General features: G+C 37.7%; 1 protein-coding gene across 11 annotated transcripts in view; it reads left to right on the top strand.

The window, feature by feature from the left end:
- The window catches only part of Blimp-1 (PR domain zinc finger protein 1), a 68,325-nt gene extending 58,696 nt beyond the window's left edge, over positions 1-9,629 (top strand). For 4 of the 11 annotated variants that reach the window (XM_067131610.1, XM_067131576.1, XM_067131565.1 and 1 more), the window contains exons 2-11: positions 341-415; positions 1,500-1,679; positions 2,318-2,437; positions 3,505-3,534; positions 4,587-4,712; positions 5,011-5,137; positions 5,424-5,700; positions 5,813-7,837; positions 7,953-8,068; positions 8,245-9,629. In XM_067131610.1, the coding sequence (XP_066987711.1) occupies positions 413-415; positions 1,500-1,679; positions 2,318-2,437; positions 3,505-3,534; positions 4,587-4,712; positions 5,011-5,137; positions 5,424-5,700; positions 5,813-7,837; positions 7,953-8,068; positions 8,245-8,483 (3,243 nt within the window). In that variant the 5' untranslated portion in view covers positions 341-412 and the 3' untranslated portion in view covers positions 8,484-9,629. The remainder of the gene's footprint in view (positions 1-340; positions 416-1,499; positions 1,680-2,317; positions 2,438-3,504; positions 3,535-4,586; positions 4,713-5,010; positions 5,138-5,423; positions 5,701-5,812; positions 7,838-7,952; positions 8,069-8,244) is intronic. The other 7 variants (XM_067131635.1, XM_067131652.1, XM_067131645.1 and 4 more) reach the window with 3 other exon arrangements.
- The last annotated feature ends 3,630 nt before the right edge of the window (positions 9,630-13,259 follow it).

Genomic DNA, 13,259 nt, shown 5'->3' with positions numbered 1-13,259 from the left:
AGCCCAGAAATTCTTTGAGTGTTCTATAGAAACTTTAAAAATTAATGAATTTGGAGTTAGTTACAGACACACACACACACACACACAGAAACACGCACACACACTCGTGTTTTTGTAATTGACAGAGGTGTTCAGTGAAAAATAACGCCAGAAATTCCTTGAGGGTGTTCGGTAGAAACTGTAAATATTAATTAGTTTAGAGGCAGTTACAGCCACACACACACACACACACACACTCTACAAACTCGCATTTTTGTAATATAGAAGAGTTTTTTTTCTTTTCAGTTGAAACTCTGAGTTCAGCAAGCAAGGTTTCAATTCTCGTTATTTTCTTTTCCAGGTGGCGAGGTGAATAACGCAAGTGTGAGGTCTCCAATCATGCTTTTCTGTCATTTTTGAGAGTTTCGTACAAATGGTGAGTAGTGCTTTTGGGTTGTGCTTGGACCAAATTTGCTTTTGAGAATCTGTCACATTATAATATATTAAATACGTTTGTCATCATATAGATTTTCTTGGGAAATGACTTGATAAAGTTCCAATTGGTATTTGTGATAGCTTTAACTTTCATGCATTAATTGTCGACTCGGTTCAACTTTTATGCATTATTTGTCGACTTAATTCAGCTTTCATATATTGTTTGTCGACTTAATTCAACTTTCATACATTGTTTGTCGACTTAATTTAACTTTCATATGTTGTTTGCCTACGTGATGTAGCCTTCATAGATTGTTTCTCTACTTGATTTAGCCTTCATACATTGTTTGTCGACTTGATTTAGCTTTCATACATTGTTTCTCGACTTATTTCAACTTTGTCGACTTAATTTAGCTTTCATACATTGTTTGTGGACTTAATTTAGCTTTCATACATTGTTTGTCGACTAGATTTAGCTTTCATACATTGTTTGTGGACTTAATTTAACTTTCATACATTGTTTGTGTACGTGATTTAGCTTTCATACTGTTTGTCGATTTAATTTACCTTTTGTACATTGTTTGTCAACTCGATTCAACTTTCTTACATTGATTGTCGACTTAATTCAACTTTCATACACAACTTTCATATAATTTTTGTCGACTTGATTCAACTTTCATGCACTGATTGTCGACTTGGTTCAACTTTCATGCACTGATTGTCGACTTGGTTCAGCTTTCATACATTGATTTTCGACAGTTTTTGTCGATTGATTTAACTTTCATTCATCGATTGCCGACTTGATTGAGCATTCATACATTGATTGTCGACTTAATTTAACTTTCATACACAACTTTCATAGTTTTTGTCGGCTTGATTTAACCATATATTGTTTGTCGACTCGACTTCTCGCAAGCGTATGTGTATAGCATGAATGTGCACCCTTGCATAAATTTGCGCGCACGAACGCACACACATAAATCATACCCAGTCCATTTATGTCAATCAATACTGACACAATTCCCGACCAAGATGAGTTTCCTCATTTGATTCATTCCTCTTTATTCCTTCCGTGTACCCCTCAGCCGGCCAAGATGGCGGAAGAATGGGACATCGAGTCGATCTCGGAGGAGGAGTGGCAGTCGAAGGCCGTGTACCACGTGCCCGACTCCCCTACGGAGGAAGGATGCAAGGACCACGCCATGCTGTCCCTCCCGAAGAACTTGGTCCTGAAGCAGTCGCAGACCATGGCAGGCGTAAGTTCTGTAAGGACACGACTTGGTTTTGGAGTCTCTCTCTCTCTCTCTCTCTCTCTCTCTCTCTCTCTCTCTCCTAAAGTTGTCCTCTTGTCTCCATTTTTATTCCATTTTTATTTCTTGGCCCAGTTTACTATAAAATCTCTCTCTCTCTCTCTCTCTCTCTCTCTCTCTCTCTCTCTCTCTCTCTCTCTCTCTCTCTCAAGTTGTTCTCTTGTCTCCATTTTCATTTCTTAGCCCAATTTACTATAAAATTTCTCTCTCTCTCTCTCTCTCTCTCTCTCTCTCTCTCTCTCTCTCTCTCTCTCTGTGCGTGCATGTTTTCCATTTGTTAACAGCATAATTACTTAATTACTTAAGCTTTTACAGGAACTGTAGAGTCATTATGTTTATTTTTTCCAGTAAATAAGCTGTTTGGGGACTTATTTTCAACTGCGCATTTGCTGTGCCTATTAATGTTATTATTTGTAATGTTTACAAAGATTTGTATTGTTTATCATGTTTACTCAGCATTCTCATTAAATAGGAAAATTAAAAATAATTAGTTACCTTTGGTTCAATGTATCAGTGTCATTTTAATTGACCTTCAGACCTTGACTAGAAACATTTCTAACGTTTATTAATGATATTTTTTTGTGCGCCCGCAGGTCATGGGCGTGTGGAGCACAGACTACATTCCCAGGGGCTCCAGATTTGGCCCCCTGAAGGGGCACGTCTATGCCAAGGACGAAGTGCCTAAGACGGCCAACCGCAAATATTTCTGGAGGGTATGTATTGTCATTTCCTCTATATCTGTTTTTTTTATTTCATATCGGTGTATTCATTGTAGGACATAAGTATTTTCTCTTTTTCTTTATTTCCTTTTTTCACTATTTTTCTTTTACTTCAGTTTGTTTTTAAATCTGACTTTTCACGCTTACTGTAGAATTCATTTTTTTTCACCCTGTGGGTTTTTTTTTTTTTCATCCTTGACTTCAGTGGCACCTTTACTTGTCCGTTCAGTCTCTCTCTCTCTCTCTCTCTCTCTCTCTCTCTCTCTCTCTCTCTCTCTCTCTCTCTCTCTCTCTCTCTCTCTCTCTCCTGAGTACGTATGCAAAAGGTAAAAGGTGATGGCGGGGTGCTTGGGTCTTAATTGACATTGAACGTAAGTTGCAAATATTTTTGTAGCTCTCTCTCTCTCTCTCTCTCTCTCTCTCTCTCTCTCTCTCTCTCTCTCTCTCTCTCTCTCTCTCTCTCAGGTGGCTGGGTTTGCTTAGTCTGGAATTCATTAACTTATTCATTGGTGGAGGATTTCATTTAATCAGTTTACTTTGCCTGAACCAAGATGGAAGACACTCAGAACTTTCTCTTTATCAATGGCCTTAAATTTCAGTTTATTTTCTGCAAATAACTAAGCATTTTTTTTATTGAATCACTACACAAATTCTCACGCATTATTCAACTGAGCATTTTTGTACTGAATCAGTACACAAATTCTCAAACGTTGTTCAGTTAACATGACCAGTTTCAATTTTGTGCTTTCAGGGACTTTTCTGTCTTTGCCTCTCACTTATTGTTTTTTTTTTTATTTCTTTTATTGTTTCATATACTTCATCGTTTCTATTTTAGCACTTGATAACCAGACGCAAGCAAGCACTGGCTTCCTGGGTTAAAAAAAAAAATGTTGGACTTACTTTTTGTTGGTAATGGGAATGCTTGTATCTGACGCACCGCCATCTTGTGTCTTTACCAACAGTATTCTTTTGATAATCTCCTGATGTATTGATTCTTTAGTTTATATAAAAACGACCGGTTATTCAGTTCTGTTTTTTTTTCTCTCCTCTAATCTCTGTAGGTCGGGTTGTCGGGTCACAAAGTATACGAGGTAATTTGCATGCTTGCAATATTTTTTTCCCCTTCCTAATTTGATTTGGCCTTTAGTATTTATTTATCTTTTTGCGTAGATTTAAAAAACTGCATGAGTAAGAAAGCATCTGATCACCTCTCTCTCTCTCTCTCTCTCTCTCTCTCTCTCTCTCTCTCTCTCTCTCTCTCTCTCTCTCTCTCTTCCAATGAATTGTTTCCTTTGCTTTTTTGTTCCGGTTTATGATTATTTCCGACTTTTTTTTTTCTTTTCGAACATGTTTGATATCTGTCGCATCGTAAATGTTTGTTGTGACTTGCATGCATTACTAGGCAATAACTGTGACCATGATGTTTGTTTGACCAGCTTGTACTTGGAGAGATTTTTTTCCAGTTGTCACGTCTTGTAAAAGTTATGAAGAAGAAGATGATGAAAGACTTCAATCTGCTTTTAATAATACATCTCTAATAATATTCTCCCCTAAATCCTCTTTCCTTCTTTCTTTCTTTCTTTCTTTCCCCTCCGTGCTTCTCGTCGTGACTCAGATTATTATATGTCTGAAATTAGAACTTGATTCCTTAATCGCCCGCACACTTAATAACGCTACCACTGTTGTTGTATTTAATTAATGTTGTTGTTTACTGTTGTTATTGAAAGTTGTGTCACGTAAGGGGAGAGATCTCCGAGACTGTGTAGTTTCCTCCAATTAACATTTTCGTCGTGTAGTTTTTTTTCGTAATTTTAGTGAATATTACTTATATTTTTTGCCGTTCATATTACCGAGGTTAAGTCGTTCTAACTGAATGTTAATCGATGCATATCCAGTATTTTGTTTATTTTACAAAAAAAAAAAAATCGATTTCATCCTCAGTTTTCGACCTAAAAAAAAATCACAAATGCACACCTCATGTGTATTTTTATTTAATCCATAACTACAAAATATGGTATTTCTGATTCTAGTCAGGAAAAAAATCAGACTTCAGTTGTTCAGATGAAAACTGAAGTTTATCGTTATTGGATAATTTATGATATAAAAACTAATCACGATCGTCTTTTTTACTTCATCTTTGCAGGTTTATAAAGAAAATGAGCTCTATTATTATATCGATGGATATGATACCGCAAAGGCGAATTGGATGAGATATGTCAACCCGGCGTATTCTTCCAACGCACAGAACCTGATAGCCTGTCAGTACAAGGTAAATGGTTATTATTATTATTATTATTATTATTATTATTATTATTATTATTATTATTATTATTATTATTATTATTATTATCACTGATTTGTCTTTTATTAATGTAGATGGAGTTCACATTTTACGTTGGAATCTGTAGCTGTATTTCCCCTTACAAATGTATAGAACATGTACGATGTGAGATACTTTAGGGTCCATCTGTTTTCCCTTTCAAACATTGAAAATAATTTTTGTGTCAGTAATAAAAAATAAAAAAAACAATCAAGCATGAATTTTAACAGAGGTGTTTCCATTTCAGACCAACATATACTTCTACACCATAAAGCCTATCTTACCGGACCAAGAGCTTTTGGTGTGGTACTGCAAGGAGTTTGCCACAAGACTGAACTATCCCTTGACTGGCGAGCTGATGCTTCAGAAAATTCGTAAGTCAACTTTCTCTCGTAGGTCCTAATTGTAGAGCTTTATACACCGATTTGGGATGATGAGCTATTTGTGGGCAATTTCTATAGCTTGGCGCCATTGAATACCAACTTTAAAATCAGTGACATGGGAAAAGTGAAAAGTTAAACATTCACATTTTTTTCAAATGACCAGCACTTGGAGTTGTTATAGGCCATTAGGTACAATATCAAAACTGCTTACTTGAAGTGTGGAATATGTTCATACCAGGGAAAATGACTTGATCGTATTCCTTTTTATTTCCCACAGGTCAGCAAAGCGAAGACGTTGACATTAAGGAAGAAGACGTAGAAGCTTTTGAACAGGAGAGTCCGTCAACGTCATCGCCCACAGTTTCGACAACAGGTGGCTCTCCTCCAGTAGGTTCTCCAACTCAGTTTGATTCTCAGAATGGGCAGATCACGCCCCCTGGACTCTCAGTACGATCGGATGAAGGCTACATGAGCAATGGTTATCATGATGATTACATCAAAGCCGAAGATTCGTCTGATTCTGAAGGCGACAATAATTACGTCTTGGATTTCAGGTAATTTGGTCGTCGCTATTCGTTCTTTGCATTTCATGGATAATATGATATGTTGTGTTTACTTTGAAGATGTTTATTGTTATATTAATTTATTGTATCTATTTGTTTACAGTAACAAGGGGAGGGAAGAATCTCGATCGTCCCCAATAGAGGAAAGTGAAAATCGGAACGAGTACAGGAAAGTGAAGATCAAGATGTCTCGGGCTTATCATTACCGCTCGAAATCTACAGGCTCCGACTCATCTGAGAAAGAGAAGTCCATGTCACCACCTTTGGAGTGTCAGCCAGGCATTATGGAACCAGAAGTGACGCCTGTCCTGGAATCCCAATCCCAGCCTCAAACAATGCCCCAGGTTGCTCGGAAGTCCCAGACATCTTGTCAGCCTAATAAACGTGATGTTCAGGCATCGCCACCCATGAGGAGAACGCCTCCCTACACTGCACCAAATCAGTATGCATCTTATAATGAACATCCTTCTCGGATGGATACAGGAGTGGAAAATGAAGCCTGTGCTGAAAGTACTCGGGAGCCTCTCCACGAAGTGCCTCGTAGGTATGCTGCGCAGGACCAAGGTATGCATCGTCCTTCAGATTTGCCCCGGCCTGCAGAAGTGCCTAGAGTTCCAGAGACCTCTCGTCCAGATACTCACACAACCAATGTGTTCCCTGACTCTCGCATGTCTGTTTTGCCTGATGGTCGAATTCCCAGTATCACTATTACTAAGCACATTTCTCCAGAGGTTCGCCAGCCACGGATTCCTGATACACGCATGGGTTTACCACCAGCTGTTCGTTTGCCTGTGCAGCATGATCCCCACCACCCTCAAGGACGACTCCCATTACCTCCAATGTCAAGGGTGCCAGGATTCCCCTCGGGTGTGACTGCCATGCCAACTAGGTTACCAACCATGCCTCCTCAAGATCCTCGGATTACTGTAGCTCCAGATTCACGACTTCCAGTACCACCTGACACACGGCACATTGGACATCCAGAAACACGACATGTAATGGCACCAGATACCAGACACTCCATGTCACAAGATACTCGAGAAACACTCCCTCCAGATGCCAGAGTTCCTGTGCAGTCAGATACTCAGTTTAACTCATCTCGACCATCTGGTTCAATATTGGAAAATATTTTGCTTCGCCGACAGGGTGGCAAGGATGAAGCAGACACTACCCACTCATCACCTGCGCCTAGAGACCTGAAAGAGCCTGTTCACATATCTGTTCCTAATGATGTAACATACAAACCAGACAGTGCAACAAGCAGTTCAGGGGACTCTCCCCATGAAGTTTCATATAAAAGGACTTACTTTGGCTCTGAGAATACTCAGCAGCTTTCACCAGACTCCTCATCCTCTCCTCCAAAGCCTGATACTCAGCCATACACTCCACAGCCTCCAGCACAAGTTTCATATGCCGCACAGCCATCTACAAATAACTCTGTATATCGTACTCCAGTTTCACAGATATTTTCTTCAACTCACTTCAATATGTTTTCCTACAATGGCTACAATGGAAATAACAACAATAGCTTCCCTCCAAGTAGTCAAGGTGCTATGCCAGTTGATCATCGGCTTACAATATCTATACCAACTTCTGCATCTGGGCATTCTCCACCATCAAGTAATTCTTCACATTCTTCACAAGGATCACCATCATCACAGGGATCAACATCCCCCACCAGTAATAACAGAGGCTATCGCTCTCTGCCTTACCCATTACAGAAAAAGGATGGTAAAATGCATTATGAATGTAATGTCTGCTTCAAAACATTTGGCCAGTTATCTAATTTGAAGGTGCATCTAAGAACCCACTCTGGAGAAAGACCTTTCAAATGTAGCGTTTGCATTAAAAGTTTTACGCAGCTGGCTCACCTTCAGAAGCATCATTTGGTACATACAGGAGAAAAGCCTCATCAGTGTGACATATGTAAAAAGAGGTTTAGTTCAACGTCAAACCTCAAGACTCATATGAGACTCCACTCTGGACAGAAGCCTTATGCATGTGATTTGTGCCCTGCTAAATTCACCCAGTTTGTGCATCTGAAGTTACACAAAAGATTGCACACAAATGAGAGACCGTATACTTGCAACACTTGCAGTAAAAAATACATCAGTGCCTCAGGATTAAGGTGAGTCACAATGCCTGTTGTTATTGCTTATACATTTGTTGAAATTTATGTCATGAATTCTTGAAGATTATTTGCCACATACGGTATAATCTGACATGGACTTTGTCCTTTGCAGAACCCACTGGAAAACAACTAGTTGTAAGCCTTCCAGTCCAGAAGAAGAGCTTGCTGCTGAACGCTCTCCTACAGGATCATCTTCAGGCTATGACTATTGCCCATCAATTGCCTCAGGTGTGTTTTTCACCCCATGATTTTGAAGACCACCTTCCTTAATTCTTGTATTTGTATCATAGCAGTTAAATATTCGTTTTAGCTTTGAAGGTTTTCTTTTGTTTCCATTTACATTTTAACTGATAGCTTTTTAGATTAGGATTAATGATACTATTTATTGCATCCTCTTATTACAGGAAGCAGTCTAGAAACCTATGACAATAACAGCATGGATGACATGGAACATATACCAAGGAATGATGGACTCCACGATGATGTTGACTACGACCCAAAGAGCCCAACGTACATGATTCCTGACGAACTCATCAAACAGTCGCAGGAGGAGTTCAAATCCTACAACAGAGACATTAAGTGTGAAACGGACTCTAGACCATCTGTGATCGAGACTGCCCATCACGCAATTGAGTGCACCTAGAACTCTGTGATAAACTTGTGATAATGTGATAAAAACATTCTGAAATTCAGCTGTGAAAAGTGATCACATGAAATTAATAGAGTTAGGAGTGAAATCTCATGGATGTTAACGGGCAGCGTTTGCCTACCGATGGTCAGTGTTCGTCTCTCCCAGCACTGTTTGACTTGTGATCAGGAACACTCTTATCTTCTGCTGGCAGCGTTTACCTTGCGATGTGAATGCATAACTGCTGGCAGTTGTTGCCTTAGATTGGGAAACGTGTAGAGGCCTATCTGCTGGCAGTGCTCGCCATGTGATGGGAATGCATAAGTGGCTGACAGCTGAGTGTTTACCTTATGATGGGGGACGCTGCACTGCTGACGGTGTTTACCTTATGACGGGGAACACGTGACTGCTGGCAGTGGCAGTTTTAAGACTGTCAGTGGTTTCGTCCACAGACAACCTTTTAGCCTGTCATGACGCCATGTTTGTGTTGGTAGTGTTTGCCTTGTAGCAGGGGTGGTCACTTCACTTGCCCTCTTGCGAGTAGGCATTGGTAAAGGAATGGTAAGAATGTTCTCCTGAGGCTGATGGAAGACACTCTGTGAGTGTGATTTCCATTTTAAGAATAGCATACATGGTTTTTTTTTTTTCATTTGTAGATAATTCTAATGAACAAATTTGTTTTCCTTATGAATAGTATGTTCACCTTAAGGCATAAGTTCTCATACTGTATTTGTATCTGTCGCATAAAGATGATTTCGATATCATACGACGTGACTTGACAACAACTACTTTTCACTAGAATGACAAAGACGTTTCGTGTTAGGATGAATTTTCTATGTTCATGGGACTTTTGAAACTATATACCATCTCATTTTTTTTATTTCCTCTAGGTATTAAAAAAAACAGATCAAGGAAAGGATCAAATCAAAAAGGTGGTCTACCTAACTATCTCCATTTCCATTATCGGCATTATAAGGAATAGTTTCAGTAGTTATTTTTTTTATTATTATTTTTGTTTTCTTATATTTCGAGTGGCATTTATTACGAATATTCCTTTAATCAACTTTGGCATTGTGAGATGAAAGTGATTAGATAGCATTAATTATTTTATTCTTAAGAAATTTCTTCCTGACAGACAATAAAAGGATGATTTCTCACCGATTTTTTGTTAATTTTATTACGCATACATTTTTCTTGTAAAATTAATTGCCATGCTTAGGAAATATTAAGGAAAACGGTTCTTAAGACAAGTCATTGGTTAAAATATTCCCTGGTGTAAATGATATCATTATTATTATTATTACTGAAGTACAAGAAGTCGCTTTCGGAGTAATTCAAGTTAGCTATGAGGCATTTATATGACCTTAATTTGGCATATTCGAATTTTCAGTGACGGTGATTACCTTTATACAAAAAATTCCTAAGTTTAACTTTTGTAACCGTTATATGGTCATTACAGTTGAAAGATATCTGTATCGAACCAAAAAGTTACAGAAGAGATTACTCCAGCGCATGAAGATTTTCATGCACAGACCAAAAGTGGTACTCCTTCGGGACTAATAAGTTTGGATAAATGTTTTAATTAGTTTTTCAGTAAAATACCCACGTAGCCCAAATTCTTTCTGGTACGTGAAGAATCAGCCAGGGATATCATGAAGTGCGAATGCTCAAAAAAAAAAAAAAAAGTCACTGATCAATTCAGAATCCTTTGTTTTCCTCAAGATATTTGACAAAGTACCTGAAGAACGAGAAAGTAAATTTCATTGGCTCTTAGTGTCACATTGCCGAGGGAAGATTAGCTGATCTCTTCTTTTTAAATCTTTCATTTCTACTTTCATGCTCAATGTTATTTTTTTGTTTTGTTTCTGGTGACCTGACATTTTCGTGAAATGAAAACGACATTACGCTCAGTTCGGGGCTGACTTAAGCTCGATCCAGGGCAGACATTAGGGAGACTTTCTTTCCGAGAGCAGATTTCTACGCTCCCTCCAGGGCATCACTGTGTTAGTAACTCGGATGCGAGTTGCCTATGTTCAACAACTCATTGTATACCAAACCCATCCCCCAACACCTTGCCCCAACCCCCACACCTTGCCCCCCCCTTCCCAATGACTCTCCCCTTCCTTCTCGTCCCCCCTCCCCCTTCTGAACTAACTGCATTGACGGACCTAATTTCCTTGGGAACGGTTCAAACGGTTGGTTGGTACGGACTTTGGACTTAGTTTATTTTGCTCTGTCGCTGTGTCTGATTTCAAATCGTTTGGGTTTCTTTTTTTTTGGCTTTGTTTCTGGGGTGATTAAAGCCTAGAGTGTGGTCATTTGTTACTAGATGGCTCTATCGTCGCCTCTTAAAGGGACTTTTTCAATTTTGAGATTCTGAAAAAGGATATATATATATATATATATATATATATATATATATATATATATATATATATATATATATATATATATATATATAATCTTGCACGTTATTTCGTCCATTTTCAGTGTAAAAATTGTATAGTTCAAAATATTCTGTACAGCTGTACATACGGAGAAACTAATTTATTTTTTTTCCGGTTAGGAAAATCACTAGTAACTGTGATTTTGAACGAAGAAGGGCGATGCCTTCTGTATACTTGTAAACAATTCGCCAAACATATTTATCTTTCTTTTACATAGAGCCTATTATACATACATACATATATATATATATTTTGAGTGTATATAAGGAAATATAAAGGGGTACTGTAAAGGAGATTCAAATTGTGGAACGTAGTCATTTTTTTTTAGACAGGAAATAAGGATTTACATCCCTCTCGAAATTTAGCGTACCTTTTCTGTTGTGAGTTTTGTTTTCGACGTGTGATATGCAGAAAAAAAAACCCTCGTTATAATCAAGCTGCGGAAGCACAGATATAGGTCAGGATTATAGGCACCGTCTATCGTGTTTTTTTTTTAATTCATCTTATTATATCTCTACTAGAAAAAAAAACAAAAAAAAATGAGTGACGGCACTTGACTCTGATGATGAACCTGTAAATTTCATTCTTGTTTTTATTATTTTTTAAAAGTAATCTTTAGTTTCCCTTTGAATGGTTGTTGCTTTTTTTTTTTTTTTTAACCTGGACGCTGCCCCCACCGAGTTGAAAGTTCGTTTTGAATATGTGTAGGATGCTGGCTCCTTCTCTTCAATCCTTCGGGACTGGTAGGACTTGCGGGAGAGAGACCCTTGCAGTCGCCAAAATGTTGTTCATTATTGTCATTTTTTTTCTTGCAAGTTTTTAACCTCAGTCAGTCGATAGATTGCAAAGGCACTGTGTTACTGTTATTGTTGTTGTTAAATATTTTGTTGATATACCTGCATTCTCATTCAGTCTGTTTCATGAGGGATGGGAAATGATTCACACACACACACACACACACAGTTGTGAAAACAGAAAAGGGGGAGAGACTGATCCCAGTACAGCGCATGCGTCTCTGAAAAAGTACAAAGATTTCCTCAAAGAGATACTTCATTATACTTATGGTGCGTTTTTATGATGTCGACATCAAAACAATGATGATGATATTGTCAGAGCTCTCCTTCTGTATTCAGTGGGGAATTTCAATACAGTGTCCCTTCTGAAATGTAAATTACCCTTGAGGACAAGAATTAATGCAATGGTGTTGGCGAGTGCAACATAAGAAAGATGAATATTTTGCAAATTTCTCTCTCTCTCTCTCTCTCTCTCTCTCTCTCTCTCTCTCTCTCTCTCTCTCTCTCTCTCTCTCTCTCGTCAAGAATGAGGCAACGTTTGAAAAAAAATTCTGTTTAAAAAAAAATCCTTTATTATTATTTTTTTTGTAAAGTGATCTCAGATGTATAAAGTATGTTTAAATAGCTTACTGATATTATACTGATAAGGTTTTGATTCCGGAAAACCAGTTATTTATCGCCCAAAATGAAACTTATAATAGATTGTTTACAAGAAACGACCCTTTTTGTACAAATTCCTTCTTTATTTCTCCAACTGTTATAAATTTTATAAGGTTCTGTTTTAAATGTAGGTAAAACAATAACGAAAGATATTGATGCCAATATGCAGAGTTATGCTTAGTTGTACTTTTACTTTTATCGGAGAAAGTCGAATGATATAGACAACATGAAATAGCTTTTATTTGCAGTTTTAATTTCTGTTTCCTTCTCTATCCCTATTTTAATCAAGACAGTGTGATTTTTTGGGAGGGGGGAGGGGAGGGGAAAGGGAGTGGGTGTTTTAAAACTGAAATATTCAATATTCAAAATAATCTGTTGTTAGTGGATGTTATTTATTTTTCTATATATTTTTTGTTTCTTTTTTTTTGTTTGTTTGTTTCTCTGCCCATCTTCCATTTGTGCCTTAGGAAGAAATCCCGCTCACTTCGCAATGGCATTAAATATGTTGCAGATCACTGTTGAGACTCTGCACAAATTTTCCAGTATTAGCAGTATCATCCGTTCAAGTTTCCACGGTCTAATTATATAATATTATTTCTCCCTCTTCTTATTCATCTTTATTGTCTTTATTTTCCTCCTCTTCAAATCTTCGAATACGCTTCTTACTTAATTTTTATTTTTTGGAAGTTCAAGGGGGGACAATTATTATTTAATCCTTTATTAAGTTCAAATGAGATGTTTTTAATCGAAGTGGTTGTTTTTTTAAATGATATGCAAAGAAAGAAAAAACTTGCACTTTTAATCATATCTTTTATAACAAATGTATTTACATTTACAAAGTGGAAGATGCTGGCATTTTTGGCTCCATGCAGTAGGCGTGGTCTGCCAAC

The sequence above is a fragment of the Macrobrachium rosenbergii genome, chromosome 3, assembly GCF_040412425.1.
Source record: "Macrobrachium rosenbergii isolate ZJJX-2024 chromosome 3, ASM4041242v1, whole genome shotgun sequence".
NCBI lineage: Eukaryota > Metazoa > Arthropoda > Malacostraca > Decapoda > Palaemonidae > Macrobrachium > Macrobrachium rosenbergii.
Note: the sequence above shows the minus strand (reverse complement) of the source record. Positions and strands in the feature narration are given on the sequence as shown.